At 50.9% G+C, this 24,426-nt stretch overlaps 1 protein-coding gene across 1 annotated transcript in view; it reads right to left on the bottom strand.

Annotated features, from left to right (window-relative positions):
• Nucleotides 1-24,426, bottom strand: part of Cdh4 (cadherin 4) — a 459,219-nt gene that overhangs the window by 78,154 nt on the left and 356,639 nt on the right. Inside the window, exon 4 of the mRNA XM_021192528.2 lies at nucleotides 21,910-22,080. Within this exon, the coding sequence (XP_021048187.1) occupies nucleotides 21,910-22,080 (171 nt within the window). The remainder of the gene's footprint in view (nucleotides 1-21,909; nucleotides 22,081-24,426) is intronic.

Raw genomic sequence — 24,426 nt, 5'->3', positions numbered from 1 at the left:
AGGATGTCTTAGTTGGAGTTACTCTTGCTGTGATGAGATGCCATGACCAAATAGACTCTGAAGGAAAGGGTTCATTCTGCCTTAGCTTCTACATCACAGTCCATCATCAAAGGAAGTCAGGACAGGAACTCCCGCAGGGCAGGGACCTGGAGGCAGGAGCTGATGCAGAGGCCATGGAGGGTGCTGCTGACTGGCTTCCTTAGCCTGCTTTCTTATAGACCCCAGGACCACCAGCCCAAGGATGGCCCCACCCACAATATGCTGGGTCAATCACTAATTAAGAAAATGCCTTACAGCTGGATCTTACGGAGAGATTTTTCTCAACTGAACTTCCTCTTTTCAGATAACTCTAGTGAAGCTGACATAAAACTATCAAGCACAGCTCCCAACACAGCTTCCCCTGACACATCTCAGCCGACTTTTAAGACGCCACCCTCGCCAGGGCTGCAGAGGCAGCTCAGGGGATAAAGCACTTGCTGCACAAAGAGTCCCTCAGAGTCCCTGTAAAAGCCAGGCAGGTGTGGTGGCCGCCTGAAATCCCTGCTGCCACATTATCCGGAAGGGACAGAGCTCTCCAGAACAAACAGGGTTAGGGTGGCGTGAAGGATGGGGCTGTCCCTGTACCTTCTCAGTGGCCACTGCTCGCCCATTTCACAGATGTGGCTCACTGATTGGAGCTGATACTTGGATTTAGTGCTGAAGCCTTTTTCATCCTCTGAGTAGGGTCTTCCTGCCATAGTTTCCCTTTACCCATGTGGGGGTGAGCGCCCAGTGTGGGATGTAAGCAAGATACCCCTTAACCTCCATGGGAACTGCTCAGGCTAGGCTCTGACCTGGCTGCTATACAGCCCTTAGCAGATGATGGAGCTGTGGTTTGCATTCCTGCATGGGTGATCACTCCTAAGCACCAAACTCTGGCTGGACCCCAGCCCCTGGTGATGGTGAGATGACTCTGGAGGATAAGGTGAGCCTGGGGGGCCGTGGAGTGCCAGCAGCTAGTGTGAATCCCTCTGAAGAGTCAGCGTGAAGTCCACGGGAACAAGGCAGACTCAGAAATGTAAAAGGCTGGAGGCCCATCAGAGGCACGGAGAGTGCAGCTTGCTAACTCGCTGCCATGGCCAACCCAGGCTGCATGACTGTGGTTAGGTTCCTCTGAGCTCAGCTCTTTCATCTGTGGGAAGGCAGCCCAAGGAGATGTCCAGTCACCCCATCTTTCCTGCCATCTGCATGTACTGGGCTCATGAGGCAAGTGGAAGGCTGTGGGGGAGGGCATAGCACCTATACACCTGCCTAAATGTCCCTGTCATTATTAGCAACATACTCCTGGGAGAGCAAGGACCCTCCAGGTTCTCTTGGTATCTGCTGGGTGGGGAGATGGGATGCCTGGCTCGTTAATGAGGTGCTAGTGGGCGAAACTGGGGCGCCGAGGAGCTGCAGGGAGCTCGTGGTGTTCTTTAAACATCCTCTAACCTTGTTTGCACAGCTAATTCGAGAAGGAGGGGTTCAAAGAGATCCTTAGGGATTCCTTTTGAAATCTGTGGCAGTTAGGATGGAAGTCCTCCCTTCTTTAAGGCAGAGGACAGACTTTATCAGTTGAATGTGCTGATGTCTAGCTGTCGGAGCCTGAGTGGCACCCACAGTCCTTCCACCAGCCTCTTGATCCCTGTTTCCCCTGGGGACCATCCTGCAGGGCCGTGTTTGTTACCAGGCATCCATAGCTCTGTCTGACTTGTTCCTATGAATGTAGCCAACCTGCTCCTGGCTGCTGGATGTGAGGGAACAGAAATGCTGTTCAGGCATAACTTATTCTTCACATGTTAAGGGACCAGGGAAAGCTGCAAGTATTGTGCACAAATGCAGATTATAGGATGCAGAAAAACCCGATTGGTGATGAGCCATTATCTCTTGGTACACAGTAGGTACTGGCTATGAGGATGGGTGGCAGGCCACCCACAGAAGAGTCCAGAGCTCGTCACACTCCGAGGCTGTTTGGAGCAGTGTGACAGGAAGGAGAGGCCACTTCGGGGAGGAGACAAAGTAGAGGTGTCTCAGATTCACCTCCCTGGGTGGTGAGTCTGCTCCTGCAGTTGGGTTAGCTACCCTGGGCCTGCTCTGTTTCACTCCAAGTTCAGCTCTGCTTTGGAGAAAACCTGGTGAGCCCTGAACAGGGACAATGTAGCAGTGTCTTCTCAGGGTGGAGGGGTGACAAGAAGCCACTGAGGGTGGGGCATGGCCTCCTTTGGCCCCAGACTGGACATCTTCAGCCTGCTGTGGGAGGGGCCCAGATGCAGTAGTGGCTGGCATATTTATAGATTACCACTTCCCTGCAGCTAGGTAAGATGGACGGACCGCTGAGCTGCTGGATTGTGGAACAAGCCGTTTTTGATTTGTTTTCTATATCTGACTGTCTGTTTTCATCAGTTTTGCTCGCTGCTCTGTAACAAGACTCCTTTTCCATCAGAAAGGCACAGAAGCTAAGTATTTACCTGCCTCTTCTCACGCAGGTTGCTAGAAGTCTGCTCTTTATTGCAGGGTAATGGTGGTTACCACATACCCTTCTGGGTTGACTGCATGTGGGTATTTAATCCAGCTGTCTTCATGGTGGCTGGAGTGCCTTATCTAAGAAAAAGCAACTTCAAGCCTGCCATTTCCAGCTTCTCCCAGCGATCCTTGAACTCAGCTTGGAGGAGCCTGCTAACCTGGAGCTCAGCCTTAGAGGAAATTGTGTGTGTGTGTGTGTGTGTGTGTGTGTGTGTGTTTTCCTGCTGAGAGTTGGAGGGTGTTTGTACTTTTTAGGGTGTGGTTTCTGTCGCATGCTTCCAGAGTGGCTGCCTGGTGGGTTAACCAGCCATCAGCACTGTGCCTGTCTCCCTGCTGGGCACGATGACCCCTGACTCATAGGTACAGTTTCTTTCTAGACCTTGGTGTTTAAACACCACAGAATGTGTGGAGAAGATGTCAGGGCCTGGCAATGTCCTGTCTGGGAGGACTTTGATGCCTGAGGTGTCTGAGGTTCTAGGAAAGTCTTGGGCCTCTGGACCACACTCGGCTCTGCCCTGGCAGACCTGGCTGTGGAGAGCATCTACAAACTTACACGTTTCTCACATCTGGGTCATCGCTGGCTGGTTAGGGAGTTGGGGTGGCTGAGCAAATGGAGGAAAGCCAGGGTGGCAACACAGAGATCCCATGCCTCATAAGAGCTCTCTCTCTCTCTCTCTCTCTCTCTCTCTCTCTCTCTCTCTCTCTCTCTCTCNTCTCTCTCTCTCTCTCTCTCTCTCTCTCTCTCTCTCTCTCTCTCTCTCTCTCCCTCCCTCCCTCCCTCCCCCTCTCTCCTCTCTTTCTCTGTATATGTGTCTCTCTCTGTGTGTCTCTGCCTGTCTCTGTCTTTCTGTCTCTCTGATTCTGTGTGTGTCTCTGTGTGTGTGTGTCTGTCTCTCTGTCTCTCTGTCCGTGTATATCTCTCTGTCTTTTGTACGTGTCTGTCTGCCTCTGTGTGTGTGTCTGTGTGTCTCTGTCTGTCTTTCTTTCTCTGTGTCTGTCTGTCTCTGTGTGTGTCTCCCTGCCTCTCTCTGGCTCATTTGTTATGAGTTTTGATAGACTCATTCCTTGGTGCAAAGAGAGAACACACTTGAGTCTGGGTCTGAGAAACCAGGTCAGGATGGTGCTGGGGTAAGTGCTTACAGGACAGAGTCCTACAGGAAGAACATCTCAGGCTGTGTGGGACAGTACAGATCCACATGCCTATTCTCCTGCTTGCTCACTATGAGACCCATCTTGGGTTCCAGCCTTCCTGGCACCAGCCATGCCAGCCCCAGGTGCCAGAGAGCACTCTCCTTTTCTCTGGATGCTCTTAAGGACTTTACGGTGTGCAGGATTCGATACCACTGTTTGCTAGAGTCCATCCTAGACTGTCCCCCTTCGGCACAGAGCCTGTCAGCTTTTGCCCTACCCAGAATGAGGCTGCCACTCCTCCACTGCCCTGGCTGTCTGTCCCCTGCCTCATCAGGACCCGTCTGTGACACTTGCATGTACAGAAGAGTCTGTTTTTGTCCAGTAAAAAACTGATCGCCCGAATTAGAAAATATGCCTGCTCTCAACCCAACTGTCTCATGCCATCAAAACCCCGGTCCCCAGTTCTGGACTCCAGCACCCCTCCCATCCCACTGCCATCCCTCTGAGTTCTCGGTGTCCTTGGTCCCCTGAAGCACAGACACTAATGAGTCCCAGAGTCGAGTTCGAGAGGCTGTAATTACGTCTAATCACCCAGCATGTTGGGACTCTGATCTTGCACTGAGTGGTACCTGCTTTCAGATCCTCCGTTTTGGGAGTTGGTTTTAGCTATGTAAACTGTGCAGATAGCAGGTAAGCTGTCTTCCCGGTGTCATCTGCAATTTGCTCCAGCATCTAATACTATGGATTAATTAGATTCCTGAGCTCACAGACACATGCCTCCCGCCTCAGGATGGCTGTGTCTGGGCTGACAGCTCGTGTGTTCAGGAACGTATCACAGTGCTCTGGAGGGAAGAAGTAACAGTCCGAATCTAAGGTCTCGGGGCCACTGGATCCCACAATGGCATGTCCAAGGTGTGGCAGGCATCTCTGTGCTTGAGTTCCTGGGATTTTTTTTTCATGTTTTGGTGGACGCACATACACTCACCCAGGACAGCAACACCATCTGGTCATCGCTGCTCTATTCTGGATCTTTCCTTGTCTCCTGAATGATGGGACATATGTTGTTGAACAATGTCCTTATTCATAAAGCTGCTTGGGTTTGTTTGTTTGTTTGTTTGTTTTTTTTGGTTTTTCGAGACAGGGTTTCTCTGTATAGCCCTGACTGTCCTGGAACTCGGGCTGGCCTCGAACTCAGAAATCCGCCTGCCTCTGCCTCCCGAGTGCTGGGATTAAAGGCGTGCGCCACCACGCCCGGCTAGCTGCTTGGTTTTTTTAAAGCGAGCCAGCTTAAGCAACATCAGGGTGGCAACAGTGCACAGGAATCCAACCACAGGGGGCAGAAGTAGGTGTGGGGGGTACATGTCACTGGTACCTGCTCTACACAGGTCATGTGCTGATCATGGGCAGGTGAGGCATGAGGTGGTGACAAGTCACACACTTGAGAGGCCAGCGGTGAGCTGAGGTCACCAACAGGGAGAATGCTTCTAGGAAGTCACTTGAGGTGCAGCTTGGGGCCTCAGTCCTGCTTTAAGTCACACCCAGAAAGCCTTCTGTGTATATTCTTAAATTCCAAAGGAGTTTTAAGAGGGACCAGGATGGGAGACATCCCCTATGATTAAATAGTTTGTCCTGAACATGGAGTGGGTGGATGACTCCTGACCATGCATCAGTGACTGACTGGGTGTCTGCAGTGGAGTGGGGCCCTGGGTTCAGAGCTACCATCCCTGCTCTGTGGAGACCATCTGGAGAAGATGGTTTCAGATTAGTCCGTCTCTGAAGCGAAGCTTCCTCGGGGACCTGCTGAGGAGCAATGTTCTTCAACCTCTGACACCCTAACCCAACTTTCCACCTGTATTCTTGCCGCAATCCCTACGCCATTGTGTGGTCATCCCTGGAGGTGACGTCCTCCAATCAGGCTTGCTCCGACACGCTGGCTGGAGCTGAGCAGCCTTTCTCAGCCATGTCTCCCCTTGAGTTCATTTTGCTTATAGTGCCTGATTAGACCCATTTCCTCCTACCCTTCCCTTTAGAGGAAGGACCTGCCAACCTCGGCTCCATTCCTCAGGCAGAGGATGGAGAAGATGGGGACTTGTGCATCCAGGGAGCTGAACCCCAAGAGCCTTGATCACAACATTTGGGGGTACCCACAGAGGCCCTGCTACCAGAGGCTGACAGCGTAACCTCAGCTCCACTTCCCCCTAACATCCCACCACTCTAAGACCCACCCATGGCACCAGGTGGCCAGGGCAGGGGGACGTTGTGGCTGCAGAAATCAGGCTGGGATTCCAGGCATCCTCTGTGTCCAGCACTGCTGGCCTCCTCTCAAGGGCATCCTCCGTACGACTGCCGCTCCCCACAGGTTGATCCCACACCCCCGCACCCCCACCCCAGCACTTCTGTGGAGCTTGCAAGCAGGTGGGAGCTCCAGGCTGTAAACTGGAAGATCAGGGAATGAAGGAGACGTTTGCAAAATCATCGACTGCGACTGCGGCAGTTTCTTAGCAACCGTTATTAGAGGGCTCCGTGGTAGTTAAAAAAAGATCTGCTCTCTTGAAAATGGAGCTGCGGATGGTGGAGCCAGCTCCCCTCCATTACCGCTGCTCTGTGTAATGGAGGAAATACCCAGGAAAATAGCAAGTCGGTCTGTAACCCTTCCTTCAAAACAAGTGGCCAAGGCATTCTACCTGGGGACAAACTCCAAGTCACTGCTGATATTCATGATGCTGAAGACTGGGCATACCACACAGCAGACCTTACTGGACCAACGTCCCTTCCTGTGTCCCTGAACTTCTTCACCGGATTACCCGGAGTTCAAGAGAAGGTGGTGTCTCCCATAGATCGAGGTTTGAGTGGTACTTACAGTCACAGCATGGACCCCTCCATGGCCTGCTGCCAGCTCAGGAATGTGTGTGTGTATGTGTGTGTGTGTGTGTATGCATGTGTGTGAGTTTGTGTATGTATGTGTGTATAAGTGTGTGTATGTGTATGAGAGTGTGAGAGATTGTATGTGACTGTGTGAGTGTGTATGTATGTGTGTATATGTGTGTGAGTGTGTGTACATGAGTATGTGTGTGAGTGTGTGTACGTATGTGTGTGAGTGTGTGTATGTGTGTGAATGTGTGAGGGAGGGTGTGTGTAAGTGTGTGCATGTATGGGTGTGAGTTTGTGTGTATGTATGAGTGTGTGTACGTGTGTGTACATGTGTACGTGTGTGTACGTGTGTGAGTTCTAGGAAGAGAGTATGGAACATTCCTCAGGTTCTCAAATGAGTGTGAAGTCACTTTCCCTTGCTTTTATCTTGGCACATACCATGTACAATGTGTGTACTGTGTACACAGCTACCCAGTCAGGGGTAAGAAGCTCCCTGCACGTGGCCTCCTTCTGCAAGAGGCAGATACTGACCTCTTCTTCCCTGTGTGCTGTCTCCTCACTGGGAATCCAGATTTGTCCCTCCTAGGATCTGCAGAACTCACCAGGACTCTAGGATGAACTCAGCACCACACACCCCTCATTGCAGTGCACTAAGGTGTGATAGCGGTGGATAATACGTGGATTGTTGGTCCCAGGGGACTTTTGTTTCGCTATTTAGCTGGAATGGAAGCTGCTTCCTAGAAACATACTGTCAAAGATCTTGAGACTTTATTTCCCAACAGGAAAAGAGAGAGCTCAGTGGTTCCTGCGTCACGTCCTATCCTGCCTTGTGGGCTGGGATTTGTGGAGGGGAGCCCTGTGCCTCCTGCCTTGTGGGCTGGGGTTTGTGGAGGGGAGCCCTGTGCCTCCCATCCTGCTGCCCTGTCTCACCCCTGTTTGCTCGTCTACATCATGCAGCTGGAGACACCTGACTCCTGACATGGGTGGACAAATCAGGTCACACGTGGGGGTGTCTCTGTAGAACCAGGCCCCACCGGTGCTCGACATGGGGGCTCATCTCCATGCCCAGCTTCCACAATGCATCTCGGGTGACCCAGCTGGGAGGCTGGCTTTTGCACAGGCTGTCGTTTTTCCTTGTCTGAATGAAGACTCTGCCTGATATTTTCCATCTTATGAGGAACTTCCCCCCACCCCAGGCCCAATAATATGGCCTCTTTTGGTTAGGGTGTGGCCTCTCTCTTGGCAGAAGATACTGAGGGACAAACAGCACAAAATATTCACCACCTTCTAGTGTTCATGTCCAACTTCTCCACCCCCACCCCTGACTGCCACATCTGCAATGCCCCCTGGAGGGGGCAACAGGCAGGTTCTTGTTTCACGTGGTCTTCATCTTCCAAGGAGTGGGTGGGCAAATTTCAGCTCTGAGTATTCCAAGCCACAAAGCTGCTGGGAGAAGGACGTTGCTCTTATAATGGACTTCCGTGTTTTGACAGTTTAATGGCCTAGCAATTGGGTTGGAAGCTAGAAATAAAGTTGGCTTGCCCTGGATGGCTAAGCAACGCTCTCTGACTTCTACCACAGCCCTGAAATTCCCAACCTGGGTCACCTCACCTGGGACCTGTGGCATCAGCTCAAGGGGCTCATCCGGGCCTCTGCCATCTGCTCTGCACACACAGCTCTGAAACCCTGCTTTTGAACTGAATTGATTCCACTCTCAAGAGAGGAACTCGGAGGGAAAAAGATATTGATGGAAATCCCCCAGCCGCAGCTTCCTTAACATGTAATCAAGTTACCGTTCATATTTCCAAATAAAGTTGAGCAGCTGAACCAGAAGATCTCATCTGGGAACTGAACGTTAATTCAAACACTTCCTGCCTCTCCGTATTAGGGAGTTTTACACTTTCAAGTAACCAAGCCCAGGGTATTGGTTTGGACAGGTTTTCTCTCTCTCTCTCTCTCTCTCTCTCTCTCTCTCTCTCTCTCTCTCTCTCTCTCTCTCACTGTTAATTGGCAGCTTGGATGGATTGTGCCAAGCATGCCAAGTTCCTACCTGGTCGCTCATGATTTGAAAGCATTCAGAAGAAGGCCAGAACTGTCCGAGCCACCCAGAAGGGGTCTGGCCAGCAGTTCACAGGACACATGACATCAAAATGCCTCAGAAGGGACAGGGCAGCTCACTTACAGGTGGGTGACTAGCCATGGTAAGCTACCTGCAGGGAGGTGGGGGTGCAGTGTGTAAGGAGGAGGGTTAGTAAGTGACGCAAGAGAAATTTCCTTGACTGTCCAGAGCCATTAGGTCAGAACACAATGTGGATCATGGGTGTTGATACTCCTATGCCTGCCAGCCGCCTACCCCCAAAAGCCAGGACCTGGATAAACAAAATTAGGAGGAAAAGTCTCTGAGCTTAAGTCATCTGTGAATATCCTACAAGGGATGACAGAATGGTGGGGAGAAGTGTGTATGTGTGCAAGTGTGTGTGCGTGAGTGTGTACATATGTGAGTGTATGTGCTTGAGTGTATATGTGAGTGTGAGTTTCCAGTGTTTGTGTGTGCATATGTGAGTGTGTATATGCGTGTGCATCAAATGTGAGTGTGCATGAGTGTATTAGTGTGTGTGTGTGTCTCCATCCTGAAAAAGCCACCTGCTGGGCTGTGGTAGTTGCAAAGCAGGGTCCCAGAGGCAGGGGTGGGGTAGAGGGTGGGTGGGTGGAGGGGGGCAGGATGGGTGGTGGTGGGAGATGGGCAAGTTGAATTGTTTGGGGACTTCCACCAGCCACTGCTTTTAACCCATTCTGCGCTGGGTGGTGTCTCTACTACTGTACAGCCCTGGGTGTGAGCAAGGAAAGTTCCTTGGCTTGACTTTGGTGTCTTCAAGTCCAGTTCTGTTTCTGGAGCTGTGACATGGAGTGAGAACTCTGGCCTTTCTGAGCTGCTGTCTCCCTGGGAACAAGATGGCCAGGTGTAATGCCTTTTGCCAGGCTGCAGCTGAGTTTGACCAGTCAGGGAGGGCTCCAAGCTCCCAGCGAAGCACACTATAGGTACTGGCTCCACCCTTGAAACAGGCAGAGACCACATGGAACCATGTTTGTGCTGACTTACAGGATTGTAAGGGGCCACAGCTCTCTCCCTGGAGCACTGTGGCCAGCAGCAAAGGAACACCAGCTCTGGACTGAGAGAGGATGCAGGTGCTTCTGGTAACTGGGGAGAATAGGAATATGGCGGCCCCTTGGATCCTCCTGGGGGTGGTCTGGCCTGCTAGAGTCATCCTTCTGACCCATCAGACCTGATGTCAGACTTCTGACCTTCAGGAATGTCAGAGAGTGAGTGTGAATTGTTCAAAGCCATGCAGAACTCACACAGAGAGCAAAGGGAAGCAACGCAGGAGGTTGCCTTCTGAACCTCAGAGACTAAAGGGCCCACATATACTCTGGACACTGGGTAGGGCATCCCAGGCTCACTGAGGCTAGAGGAGGACATGCTGTGGGATTGGGAGGACTCAGATTCTGCCCACCCCTACCCAGTGTCCAGGCTGAGGCTCTATGTCCCTAGGGTCGCAAATATTCCTCAAGAGACAATTGCTTGTTTCATTGCTGTGAAAAATACCAGTCGGAGAGGAAGAGAGGTTTGTTTTGATTCATGGTCTCTTGGGGTACTGCAGTCTATCACAGCGCGAAAGGCATGGTGGGACAGCTCCACCTATAGTAGTAGACCAGGAAACAGAATGGGTCCAGAGGCAGGGCTTGTATGAGCCACAAAGTTTCAGCCTGCACCCACTCACTTGAGCAAGCCAGGTTCCACCTCTGAAACGTAAGTCTCCACAGCCCCAAAATGCCACAGTCAGGGAACAAGTACTACAATCATGAGCCCGTGTGGAAGACATTTGGGGTTCAAACTGTAATGGGGTATGCATGGCTCCTGAGCACACAAGGCCACTCAGCTAACTGGAGATGTCAGGTGGGCTTCCAGGCACAGGTGCTGCTGGTTAGAGAAGTACATGGAAAATGTTCTCTGGACCGGGATGTAGCTCAATCGACACAATGTGTCTAACTAGCATACACGTAGCCCTGGGATCCATTCCCAGCAGTGTTCTTAGGATGGGGATGTAGCTCAGGTGATACAATGTGTCTAACTAGTATACATGAAGCCCTGGGATCCATTCCCAGCAGTGTAGAAACTGGGTATGGTGGTTTACCACTGGAATTCTAGTGCACTCTAGAGTCAGAGGCAGAAAGTTCAGGAATTGAAGGTCATCCTTGTTCCATGGTGAGGGTTGGCTACATAATACCACATGTGAAAACCAGCAAATGCTTCTCTGGAAATAAAACCCTTAAGTGTCACTGTTTATAGCCTTCAGGAAGGCCAGTGTGACATCTTAGCAGATAGAAGAGCTTATGATGTAGGTTTGATCATCTGAGTTCGATACTCCCCCCCCCCCACATACACACACATCTCACAAATGCAACACATATGCACACAAATCACATATACAACACATAATACAACACAAACAACACACACACACATACCACATACACATGAACATATAAAGTTGGAAGGAGAGAACTGACTTCATAAAGTTGTCCTCTGACCTCCTGAGCCACACCTTTGTGCATGCACACACACACACACACACACACACAGAGTGATAATAATTTTAAAAAGTAAAACTCTCAAGGAACTGAGAGTTGAAGTGTTAATGACCTGGCCGCACTCTCAGCTCCTCGTGGAGTTAAGGATCATCATTGAGGGGCTGAGTAGGCTGCTTAACTGCTAATATTCTGGCCATTCAACAGGAGGGCCAAAGCTTAATGCCAGCATCCTTGTCAAAATCTGGATGTGGCAGCAGGTACCTATAACCACAGTGATATGTGTGTGTCAGGGGGCACGGTAGAGACAGGAGGATCCCTGGGCCTCACTGGCCAGTCATCGTAGCCTAACTGATGAGGTTCAGGTTCAGTGGGAGACCCTGTCTCAAAACATCCAGTAGAGAGTGAATGAAGGGGGTATCTGGCCTCAACCTGTAGCCTCCACCCACACATGCACAAATGTACACACACATGAAGACACACACACACACACACACACACACACACACACACACACACAAATCATCAGCTATCCCATGGAACAAAAAGTAGTCTCTTTATCCTTTCTAAAGTCCACACACACTTGTCAGCCAGCTGTGGGGCCCCCCTGCCTCACCAACACTCCTGATTTCCAGCGGTTTAAATGTAAGCTCCTGATAGATGGCACGAGATAGTGTATTTAAGCTATTCAAATATTATCCGATTATTTAGAAACATTTATAGGGGCTAATTACAAGTAACAGTTGATCAGAAATGTAACAGCTATAAAATTAATCCTTAATAGCCGCAGCTCTGACAAGTGGCTGATATTTATTTAACATATATTAAAAGCTTTTTAAATTTGCATTAAGAGAGCCCGGAGCTTAGTGAGATCCCTGGGGACATTGACTGAGATAAAGTGGCTGTCACCTCTGGCCCTCTGCTGTGGAATGAGGCCAGGTCAGTAGAGGCTAATTTTTATTGACTGCATCTTTGAGAAGAAGCATTGAGCAAGTTAACGAGGAGAGAGGGTGGGAGGGAGGGAAGAAAGGTAACCACACACACACACACACACACACACACACACACACACACACACACGGCAGGGGGGAGAGGAGAGAGAGGCACCAGGGAGTGGTGGAGTTGAGACAGTCTCTGCCAGTGTGTGTGACTACCATAGACGACTACTGCCCAGCCTGGCCTCCTCTCCAAAGCAGGAGGAAGCAGGTTATGCATAGGCCCCAACATCCAGAATACTCATAGACCAAAATGATAATGTCCATGAAAACCAACCTCCCACTGAGGGGCCTGAGCAGGCCAGCGTCTGCCCTGGGGCCTCCTGCTGGGCTCCTCCACCTCCTCAGCTTTCTCCCAAACCCACACAGGGTGGTCCTCTGGACTCTCACATGGCTGTGGACTTTACATTTCACAGTGTAAAGTCCTGGTCTCAGAGTCACCTAGGAGACACACCTATGAGAGCATCTGTGCAGGCATTTCCAGAGAAGATTAATCGAGGAAGGGAGACCCACATTGGCTGTGGGTGGCACCGTTCCATGGGCTGGGGTCCTGGACTGGGTAAGAAGGGGTACTGAGTAAGTGGGGTACCAGCACCATGGTCTCTGTGTCCCGACTGTGGATGCAGTGTGATCAGCTGTGCAAATTCCTGCCAGCGTGACTCCCATGCCATGTACCCTCAGAACTGTGAGCCAAGTGAACTCTTCTCCCCTCCAGTTGCTTACTCTCAGGCACTGGGTCACAGCAATAAGAGATGATATCATGCATCAAGCAGTGCAGGAATGAATTGCACCAGGAGCAGAGGCCATCTCTCAGCCACTTCTCCTTGCTTCCCAGGACACCCCAGATACCTGATATGGAGGAGCCAAGGCACAGCTAAGCCATGAGGAGATGATCAACATGCACAGCTCTGCAGCTGGGATGACTGCTGGCCTAGAATAAGGCTGTTGACCTCAGATGCACAGGGTGGGATGTTATAACCTATATCCTGGGCCAGGGTGTGAGAAAAGGCTCACGATGGCTAATCACAGCCATCAGCTTGATGGCATTTGGATGCTGGGCACTGCCGTGAAGGATTTTCTTGATCATAGTATTTGAATACAGGAAGACCTACCCCTCTGTATAGGTGCCACCTCTGGTGGCAGCCAAGAGGAAGTAAGAAAGAAGGAAACTGTTCTTTGCCTGTCTGTCCTCCATTCTCAATAGCAAATTCATCCATCCTGCTGCATCAGCTTTCCTCTGCTGACATAAGAACCAACTTCTTCAGAACTCCGGTGTTGAGTGAAGACCACAAGCTCTCCAGAATCCTACAGGCCTTCAGCACCAGTCTCACGGACTGAACAACTACTGCTTCTCTGCCTTTCCAGTGAGAGACAGCCACTGTGGGACTACCCTGGGACAAATCTCATAAGCCAATCTAATAACACCCCTTTAGTGTGTGCATGTGTGTGTCCATGTGTGTGAGTGTGTGTATGTGTGTATCCATATGCATGTATATGTGTGTGTATATATATGTGTGTATCTATGTATGTTTGCATGTGTGTGCATGTGTATGTGTGCATGCATGCATGTGTGTATGCATGTGTATGTGTGTCTCTGTGTATATGCATGTGTGCATGTGTATGTGTGTACGCATGCATGTGTATGTGTGCATGCATATGTGTATCCGTGTGTGAGTGTATGTGTGTGCGCACACATGTGTGCATATGTATGTATGTGCCCACATGTGCATGTGTGTGTGCATGTATGTGCATGCATGTGTAGGTGTGTGTTTATGTGTGAGTGTGTGTCTACATGCATGTGCATGTATGTCCATGCATGTGTGTATATGTGCTCGTGTATGTGTGTGTCCATGTGTGAGTGTGTCCATGCATGTGTGTCCATGTGAGTGTGTGTGCATGTGTATGTCCATGTATGCACGTGTATGTACTGTCTCTGTGTGTATATGTGTGCACATGTGTATATGTATGTGTTCATATGTATGTCCTTGTGTGTGCATATGTGCATGCGTGTGTGGTGTGTGCATGTATGTGTATAAAGTATATTCGTCTGTTCCTTAGAGAATCATGACTGGTGCAAAGCTGCAGGTGTTCTGCTCTGGCCTGCCACTTTCAACCAGAGGCCAGGCAGAGACACAGAAGGGGCTGCATTGAGGCCATTGCTGGCCCTGGAAGCACATTTCCACTCTGGTTTACCTGGAGGTCAGCAAGAAGCGCTGATGTGGGAGGGGCCTGAGCCCTGCACAACCTCCTGGGAGTCTGGGAGAGAAGGGCCCCTGCCACCACTTGCTTCTCCTCAGAATGAAGTTTCGGGGACAGTGAGATGTGAGCTGGTTCAGGCTCCACAGGCTGGCTTTTTTATACTTTATACAGATGCAGCTAGACCCACTTGCTTTGAAAGTAAGGCATGGGGCACTGCACCCTCTGCTGAGACCCTGTCGGCCCCACCCTGCTCAGCCTCTTCTGTCCTTGGCCTGCCACACTTACAGTGGGGACCCCTTTGGTGTGTGATGATTGCTACGTCCCTCTGGACAAAAGACTGAATAGAGATTCACATCCATGCTGGGGCCCCTGTGCCAGCCGGTCTTTAGAGCTAGCTGTACAGTGTGGCCAGGCCTCCTCCTGTCTCTACCCTGTAAAGAACACCCTACAAGAGAATAGACTTACTGGGCCACTTCTTGGCCATCTAGAGGCAGGGCGGCTGATGCCTGTCACCTCTGGTTGGGAATATCTCTTCAAGTCACTCACAGTCTGTCATCTGAGTGGCCCTTGCCCACTCAAACTGTGAAGGATGTATTGATGCCTCTGAAGCAGGCTCCACCAAATGACTCTTGCAGGCACGTGGCTAAGGGGCAGGACTGCGTGCAAGCAGTGATATTTGATAGCCATCTCTGCCTCAAGCTTTCCTAGAGCCTGAGACCGGAAACTCCCCATGGCTACCTAGAATTTAGGCATTACCACATCCGATCGAGACCCACTACTCTCCTTCCCTTGTTCCAAGGGACATGGTCAGAGTAGCCTGGACCCCAGTGCCCAGCATCCTGACCACATCTGGCCTCCATCCTAATGCTGGTCCAGTGTGTGAGGCTCTAATGCTGTGGCCGGCCGCGGTGGAGCCCGCTTGGGGAAGCGTTTCTATCCTCACCTAAGTACACTCACTTGAGCCGGCAGCTCAGTAACGGTTCTAAGTCTGACAGTAAATTGATGATGGAAATCTAAAACATTAATGTATTCTAATTGAATATTCTCCAATAAATTATCTGAGCACTTGCAGCAATTTGATTTCACCGTCATTTCATAAGGAACTCTCTGCTGTATCAATATAGCCACTAGGGCAGTCAAGAGAGGGAACATTTCTGCGCAGAGAAGGGACAGTGAGTACAAAGGCCCACTTAGTTCTTTCTCAGGACTGATTAAATCACAGAATTCAGGGCAGCTGAGGTGGGGGACGCTGCTTTTCGCTGTCTCCCCGAGGCTGCAGCGGGGACAGCGGAACCAGGACACTGTAAATTACAGGGATGTTCCTGGGGGCATGTCCTGTCTGGACAGGTTGCTCTTTCAGAATGACATCATCTCTTCCTCGCTGTGGGGCTAGGAAGGAACTACCTGTAGCAGGAGACATTTCTCATGGTGTGCGAAAAGGTACACACCATGAGAATGTCAGTTTCCCCCGGGAGGCTGCTTCCTTCCGGACTGAGCTGCATCCCAGGGGATTGCAATTTCAGCCATTTTTGCAGTGGGCCCCTCCTGCTGAGTGACAGTCACAGTCACAGTCACAGTTCAGCTCTACGGGGAAGGAAAAAAACTCAGTACAGGCTTGCTCTGGGGACACTCTGGCTCACCCTTCATTCCGTCTCTCGGAGGTCCAGTCTGCAGGTTCTGCCTGGGGGGAGAGATGCAGCCTACATTTCTGTTTACACTGCAGGTCCACCCAAATGTGTGGTCTCCCTCCATTCTCCATGACAGCCTGACTTCTTCTAGAGTCGTGGTCCTCAACCTTTCCAATGCCGTGGCCCCTTGAACACAGTTCCTCATGCTGCGGTGACCCCAACCATATGATTATTTCGTGGCTACTTCATAACTGTAATTTTGCTACTGTTATGACTCGTAATGTAAACATCTGATCTATGTAGGGTATCTGATATGTGGGGATCTAGACCCACAGGTTGAGAACTGGTGCTCTAGAGATTTCTGCAATGCAAAGGTCGCCATACTTTCTGCCTACTATGGGACAGGTAAGTGGCTCTTCTTAGTAATCTATGTGAGTGTTAGTACGTTAGTTATTCTCCTCCTTCTGACCAAACCCCTGACAGAAGCATCTATTTTGGCTCACAGTGTGAGTGGGGCCGCCCACCAGGGCAGGGAAGGTATGATGCTGGGAACGTGGGGCTGTTGAGCTAATCTTAGCAGGCTCGGGCGAGCGAGCGAGGGGAATGTTGGTGTCAGACGCCTTCCTCCTTCTATTCAGATCAGGATCCCATGGGTGGCTCTTCCTACCTCAGCTGAACCTCTATGAAAACACCTCACAGACGGAGTCATGGTGGCCCTGGGTGTTTTTAGTCTAATTAAGTTGATAGCAGAGATTAATTATAACAAGTCAACTAGCCTCACAAACACACCATCTTAAGCCACGACAGTGAGGTACAGATGACTCGAGCAAGGCCAGGAGAACTCCTGAGGAAACTGCTATCAAGTCCTATGTCTTTATCTGCACTCTTCCTAGTGATAACGGGCAGATCACAGGGGCGGGCGGGGAAACCACAGAGGTGGGAGGGGTGACCACAGAGGTAGGCAGAGCACAGAGGTGGGCAGGGCAACCACAGAGGTGGGCGGGGTGACCACAGAGGTGTAAGGGCCTGGTCCTGACATCATCTGTTCACCTCATAAGTCCTCGGTGACATGCATTCTGTCTGCAATGTCGGTCTGAGGGCATCCTGTCCCTTTAGGAACTAAGGCTGTGCTGAGTCCTGAGAATTGACCAGCACTCCGAAGGGTGGTGATCACTCAGTGGGAACTCGGCTTGTTGGTAACCTAGAAAATAAGCAAGTTGGAAGCCACTTGATACCCACTGTGTCTGGGGTTTAATGCTGAGGCCTTAGTTCTAAGACAAGTTTCCTGAGAACAATGGAATTGCAAAAGGTACAGAGGGAGAAGGAGTCAGATGCAGACAGGAAGAAGACTGTATGTAGACTAAAGATGGCTACTTCCTGCTCCTTCTGTTTGTCCAAGACAAAGACTTGGTGACTTTTTCCTGCTGGAGAAAACTATTTGGTGGGGTTTCAGACCTCCTGTGGTGGGGTATCTATCTATCTATCTATCTATCTATCTATCTATCTATCTATCTATCTATCTATCTATCTATCTATCATCTATCTACCTACATACCTACTATCTATCATCTATCCATCATCCATCTATCTACCCATCTACCTATCATCTATCTGTCTACCTACCTACCTACCTACCTTACCTACCTACCTACTTATATCTTATCCTTGTGTTTGCCCCTGTGAGTCTGTGTGTAGCGCCTGCATACAGGAGCCTGCAGAGACCAGGAGAGGGCATCCAATTCCATGGAACTGGAGTTACAGCTGACCGTGAGCCTCTGTGTGGGTGCTGAGAACTGAATCCTCATGGTGTTGACCACTGAGCTGTCTTTCTAGACCCTTTACTGCTTTTTTATTCTTAAATTGGCACATGTGCATTTGCACTGATGCACATGTGCCCACACACCTACACATTACAAATGTGAAAGTGGAGATGCAAATACTTGGCTTCTACCTGGTAAAGCTATTGTGGCCATCAGCATCGGATCAGATGACCTCCCACTAGTGCTACTTATGATCTCTCTGCTGAGACACTGCCCATGCCACCTTCTGCAGGGCACTGTCCCTGCATGGAGCGGTTTTGTGGCAGCTTCCCCCAGTCTTGTCTGTAGCTATTTCCAGGGCTCACTTTCTAGCAGGGGCCCGTTTGCATGGCTTCTTGTCTCCTCAAATATCAGTTTCCAAAATTAAATGACTTGTCCCCCAAGAACATTGTGTTTCCTCCTCCTTGTCTCCAGTCAATTTGTGCCGCCGCCACGGACAACCTCCCCAGTTAACAAATTCTGAATTTTTATTAGACTCAGCTGTGGAACAGACCTCTTGCTACAAGTCCTGTTTTATCCTCCCCTGAATCTTACTAGCAGTCAAACTTCATGAGCACGTCAGAGTGGTGAGCGGCTTTTAAAGCTCATGCTGACATCCTGTTAGAAGCCGTCAGCGCTGCTGGAGACCTGGAGCCCAATTGGGAGGGACAAGCAGAGGCTGAGGGCCTGTGTTTCTGGACTGGCATGGAAGGGAGAGCTCTCTGCGTCCCTGCCAAGTCTCCGAAAGGGAAAGGGTGCCCCACACTCTCCAGGCAAGTGCTGGGGTTCTAGACTCGGGGCCGTGTCCAACGTTTCCCACTGTCCCTCTGGGGGCTTTCCAGGGCGGCTCAGGGGCCCTCCATTGCCGTGATGTCACCTGAGATAACTGACCTATAAAGAGAGCCTTATTTTGGCTCCTGATTTCGGAGGTCTCTGTCCAATAGGCTCTGTGATTTGTGGCACAAAGTGCAGTATGCTAGAAGTTGTTCACCAATACCCTAGTGTGGTATGGATGACCTGGTGTCACCTGTACACCGTGGCCTTCAAATGCCACCTCTTGAGTGCCTCTCCCTGCCTTCCATCTCCCAAAGAGCCATTTTCTTTCAACGGTGCCAAACTAGGAACCCAGCCATCTACATAGGCGTCTGAGTGCACTTTGCTAATCCATGCATTCCCTCATCTGAGAAGCAAAGATGGCTGGGACTTATGGGTAATGTCTCCTTGAGACCACAGCTGCTCCTCCTGTGCATGGAACAGAGACTGCGGGCCAGCCCCACAGGTGGAACCAGGGAGATCATGCCATACTTTGTTATCAGCCTGCACAGCTCAGCAGTCCAGTTGGCGAGAGTCACACTCCCCCGTGGCCCCACAGTGCTTTGCCACAGACCCGTGTGGCTCAGCCCATGCTTTACCACGGACTGGTGCAACTCAACTCGTGTGGATCATCTCGTCCTGTGCACCTGCGTGGCTCAACCTCCTAGCTGTTCTTGCCAGGCTTTCCTGTCCACACAGCGATCTGTCCCCTGTTGGGTAGAGTGAGCACTTATGAAGAGACACACTATTCCTTCCAAGGAAAAAGCCTGCAATTAACTGGGGTTTGGGAAGAACACTCTGCCTCTGCTTCCACCCACGTTCTCATTTAACATATTTTATCAGAATGAAATGCCTTAATGAGCACGGAACTGCAGCTAATCCCAGCTGAACCTCTGCGTGTGCCAGCTCCACTGCCCGCCCATCAAGCTGCATTCATGCTCTGATGTGGGCTTTTGGAGCACTGCCCTGGAACACGGACAGGAAACTCAGGGGCTTCCGGCCGATGAAACACCACAGAGTACACGCGGTGCAATTGTCTGCACTCTGTGAGAGTCAGGGACAGAAACACGGTGTGGGTGTGGCTGTGTGAATGATGTAATGTGTGTGTGCATGGAGTGGGCTGGTGTGCACATTTATGTGTACAAGGTGGGCTTGTGTATGCATGTGTGTAGGGGCCATACATTAATGTATATGTGTGTGTGTGTGTGTGTGTGTGTGTGTGTGTTGTGTAGGAAGTGGGAATGTATGCATTAATTAGGTTTCTGTATATGTGCATGTGTGTATGTGAAGTGGGTTGCTTCTGTTCATGTATGCAGGTATGCATGCATGCATGCATGCATGCATGCATGTATGGGGTGGGGTGTGTATATGAGGTAGCCTGCTGTGTACACAATCAAAACGTGGTTCCTTAATTCTCCCCACAGGCCTAGACACTCAGATTCCCAGCCTCACGAGCTGGCGCTGCCTGGCTTGCAGCTCTGCTGCCTGCCGTTGTCTCCAGACATACTTCCCCATGCTTAAGAGACCAGTAGAGGACAAATGCCTGTGCTATGTAGCCATCCCTAAAGAAAGGCCGTGCACAGACAGCTCCTTCTGACATGCTGTGAGCTCAGAGCGAGGTCTCCAGTTGACAGTGGATCCAGGCGTCTGCTGTTTGGGAGAAAGTGGCCATCCCAGACCACTGACACATCCGTGTGGGTCAGGCATTCCAAGCGTCTTGACTCCAGGCCCAGCAGAGGACAGCAGACAGCATCAGTCACCACTGCCCCTCCCCGACCCCGGTGGCCTACAGGCAGCACTTTCTGGGGGCAGCTCTGCCCACAAAGGCCTCCTACAGTCTTCTTATGCTTTCTCTGTCTGTAGATAATAGGACAAAGACTTAGGGATACTGCAGTGTCTCTGAGCTCTGTCCCCATCCCTAAATACACTTTTGGTATGTAAGCAGCTTACCAGAGCCCTCAACACCTGTCACTCACTGCCCAGGAGAATGACTTAGAACAGACCTTTCTGGAGGCGAGGGACGAATCTGACTGGCAGCTGTCAATTCATGTTCTGCTTACAACTTATTTACAAGAATAACCCCTCCCCTGCCCCCTGCCGCTGCCACATGCTGCCTGGGCCCACTCAGTTCACACCTGTGTCCCAGAGAGCCTTTGAGATTTGGACTCTGAGACTGGCCTATCTCAGAAAAGTGAGCCAGCTCTGGGGAAGAAAGGCTGGGCTGAGTGACACAGACCAACCCCCCCCCCCCCCCCCGCCGCCATCCCACACCATTTCCCTTTCCACCTGATGAGGCTCAGGAGAGTCTGTAGCACCCTGCGAATCTCTAAGACACTCTGCTGTTTCTGTGGCCTCCCCTAGGCTCACAATGAGGCTCCGGGTAGATGTTCTGGGCAGGTGCCACGTTCATAGCTACCTTTCATATGACACACAATGCATTGCTGCTGACATGGCTAGATGAAACGCCTTTCAAACAAATTGGTGAAAGACTTGGAGAAAACCCTCCAGCAATGAGAGCAGAAGTGGTCACTAGAGGCAGCCACTGTCTAGGAAGGGCTGAGGCTTGTGTCCAGCACTGTGGGAGCTGAGGCCCCACAGTGGGGTTTCCATCCTCTACAGCTACCTCCAGGCCGTGACTCTGACTCACAGGGCAGTCCCAGGGGGTGTGTACACTCAGAAAAGCCTCACGACCCCCGTGGTGAGAGTGTGCTCCGAGCCAGGGACATTGCCACCGAGTCTCCCTGGGTGTGTGCTGCGTGACCCAGAGTTTCTGCTATAAAGCCCCTGTCACTCTTGGATAGATTATGCAACCCATTGGGGCTCATGATAGTGACACAAAATGCTGGGGACTGTGGTGATACCCGCACACCAAATACACACCCTGATCTGCTATGAAAGGAGCAACACAAGAGGCCTGAGAATGTCTCCTGCATACTCTGGCCACCCATGACCCTTGTAACACCTCAAAATCCTTATTTTCCATGATCATGTCCCCAAGTTTCATCATGGTGACCATTGTCACAGATGTGTAAGTGCCCCACAGGGAAAAACACAGACACTCAGATCACAGACAGGTGTCAGAAGCCAAAGGGCACAACTGGAAATCACACAGGTTTCCACGGACAGGACAGCGGTATGGTACGTAAATGATCCCTGGAGGAGTCGCTGTAACCGGAGAGGGCCTGTCAGCCTGGAGGAAGTGCATCATCCCAGAGCGACCTTGATTTGCCTCTTTCTTTACAACGGTGCCTCCCACACCTCCCACACCTTGAACCTGCCCTGGTTCTGGAGTGTCCAGAGGAGATGTCTCCACACCAGCCGTGAGAACAGCCGAGGCCCACTTACCCTGACAAGCTGCTGAGGGAAGGGCCCCCGGGAGTTCTCGGGAACGTTGATGGGTGGGATGACCCAGTCGCGCTTCTGTCTCCTCAGCCCACCAGAGCTCTGATGTCGAGACCACAGCAGCAGTGTGTCCTTTGGGGACTGAGAGGGGTCCAGGGCCACTGTCTGCCCTTCCTGAGAGAGAAGAGTCAGAGAAGCCAGGTTAGGTTTTGTACAAAGACAAAGTCAGGGGTTCCACGTTCACCCCACTGGTGCTGAGCATGAAATGCTTTGGGCTAAGCAACACGATTCAAAAGAAAACTCACAAAGGGTCACTAGCCCCTATGTAAAGAGTTTTGGCAAACTAATAATTTCTTCTATAACAAGAAAAGAGCACACCTAGATTGTTCATACCCCTATAGGTGCTGAGCATTCACAACTTGCTACATCTTCCATGAATCAAAATCGCGAATTGGAGCAATATACCCGTTCACTTGTCAATCTGACAAGATGAGGCACACTCATTCCCAACACGGACTGAGACATTGGTTAGTGGTGGGATGACCGAGGTGTAGGTTTTGTGTAGCAGATTGGGCACTGACTGGGTTAAGAGACAAGTGATGTGTCTCCTGTAGTGACTCTGTGGCACTGCAGGATCCCTTTGCTGAGCTCTGGGCATGGGTGAAGTCATGACAGTCAGAACGCCTCCTCTGGCTTAACGCTGATCCTGTGGACAGACAGCCTCAGAGTTGGCCCTGTGGACAGATAGCCTTGGAGTCAGCCCTGTGGACAGACACCTTTACATATTGTAGCCCCATCTGGCTTGGAACTCAGTTGAACCTACACGGCCCTTGCCTCAGTCTCCCAAGTGCTGACTCTCACTTCTGGGGCCCTGAACCATGTGGAGTGGCTTGCCCATTGCCTGAGTTCACCTGGGGTGTGCAGTGGAGTGGAGACACTGCACATTGCCATGAAGGAGGTGGACACCGAGGTTTGTCTCCCTGGCCCTGGCTGTCTTAAATGTGCTGGGAGAGGACAGGGCTTGAGTTCCAGGCTGGCACTACTCCTGCGCCTGTACACCAAAGGCCTTTTTAGAAACACTTGTTCCTTAGCCCCAGGCCTGGCCAGCTCAGGTGTGTGCGGGATATCTCTGTCTAGTGAGTTTTGGGGTAAAGGACATTATTGGTTTTCAGACACGTGTGCCCATTGCAAAGTTCATGAGCCCCAGATGCCAGGCTCACCTGTCCCAGGTGCCTACTCTGGAGGAAGGGTTTTTTTTTTTTTCAGCATTAGGCACATCTCCAGGTCTTATGAATGCTAAGCAAGGGACCCCACCCTGATCTCTGACCTTCTCCTTGTTCCCCCCCCTCTTTCTTTCTGATTTAATTTTTGTTTTGTTTTGTTTTGTTTTGTTTTTTGAGACAGCGTTTCTCTGTGTAGACCTGGCTGTCCTGGAACTCACTCTGTAGACCAGGCTGGCCTCAAACTCAGAAATTCGCCTGCCTCTGCCTCCTGAATGCTGGGATTAAAGGCGCGTGCGCCATCACGCCCGGCTTCTAATTTAATTTTAAGATAGAGACTCACTGTATACACAGCCAGGCTTTGGACTAATGATCTTCCTGCCTCTGCCCCCGGAATAGCTGGACTCACAAGCTTGTAGCCATCAGACCCTGTAGACTGCCTGCTCTCATTCAGAGCACATCTACTGAGGTGGCTGGCCTCTGGGAGGGGATTCTGCTTGTCCCCAGTGCTTCTAGTGTGGTGAGGCAGAGCCCACCAGGCTGTCTCAGCCAGAGGCATCTCTTCAATGGCCGCCTCTGCCGAGGCCTCTAATTGCAGACTGGAAACTCCAAGCGCCTCTCACACATCCGCTTAAAAACCTGCCTTTATCTTCATTTGCTCAGAAAAGAGCTTGCACGGCGTTAATTTCCCAAGTGTTGTTTAAATAAATTGCACATATTTGCTACTGTTTTAAAGCTGTGAGACAAATGTAATAACAAAATCTGGTGAAAGTCAATGCCAGACCTGCGCAGGCTTCTGCCTTGGAAGAAGCACTCACCGCTCTGAGAGAAAATCGTCGAATGCAATTAGCGGCCAGCCTGGCGAGAAAGGCACGTCCTCCCAAACACATGAGCATCCGGGCCCTTTCTGAACATGGCACAGGAACACGGGTTCACAGATCTGCTTGTTTTGAATGATGCTTCCACTCCCAGCAATTCTCCCTAACGGTGGACACCAGCTGATTCTCTTTTCTGTTTCTGAGCCATGGTGACTGTGCGGCGGGTAAGGGGAGGTGAGCTTCACCACTGTTTCTAAGCATTGCAGAGTATATCCATATCTGTGTGGCACTCTGCATGTGTGTGTGTGTGTGACTGGCACACACACAGAGGGAGATGTGTGTACACGTGAACATGTGCCCAGACTTCTCTGCAGTCTGCTCCTTGCCGGGTTTCTGCATCTCAGTGTCTTGAGAGTCTCTGGCCATGCTGCCAATACTTTCCTCCTCCTCCTCCTCCTCCTCCTCCTCCTCCTCCTCCTCCT

This window comes from Mus pahari, chromosome 3 (genome assembly GCF_900095145.1).
Source record: "Mus pahari chromosome 3, PAHARI_EIJ_v1.1, whole genome shotgun sequence".
NCBI lineage: Eukaryota > Metazoa > Chordata > Mammalia > Rodentia > Muridae > Mus > Mus pahari.
Note: the sequence above shows the minus strand (reverse complement) of the source record. Positions and strands in the feature narration are given on the sequence as shown.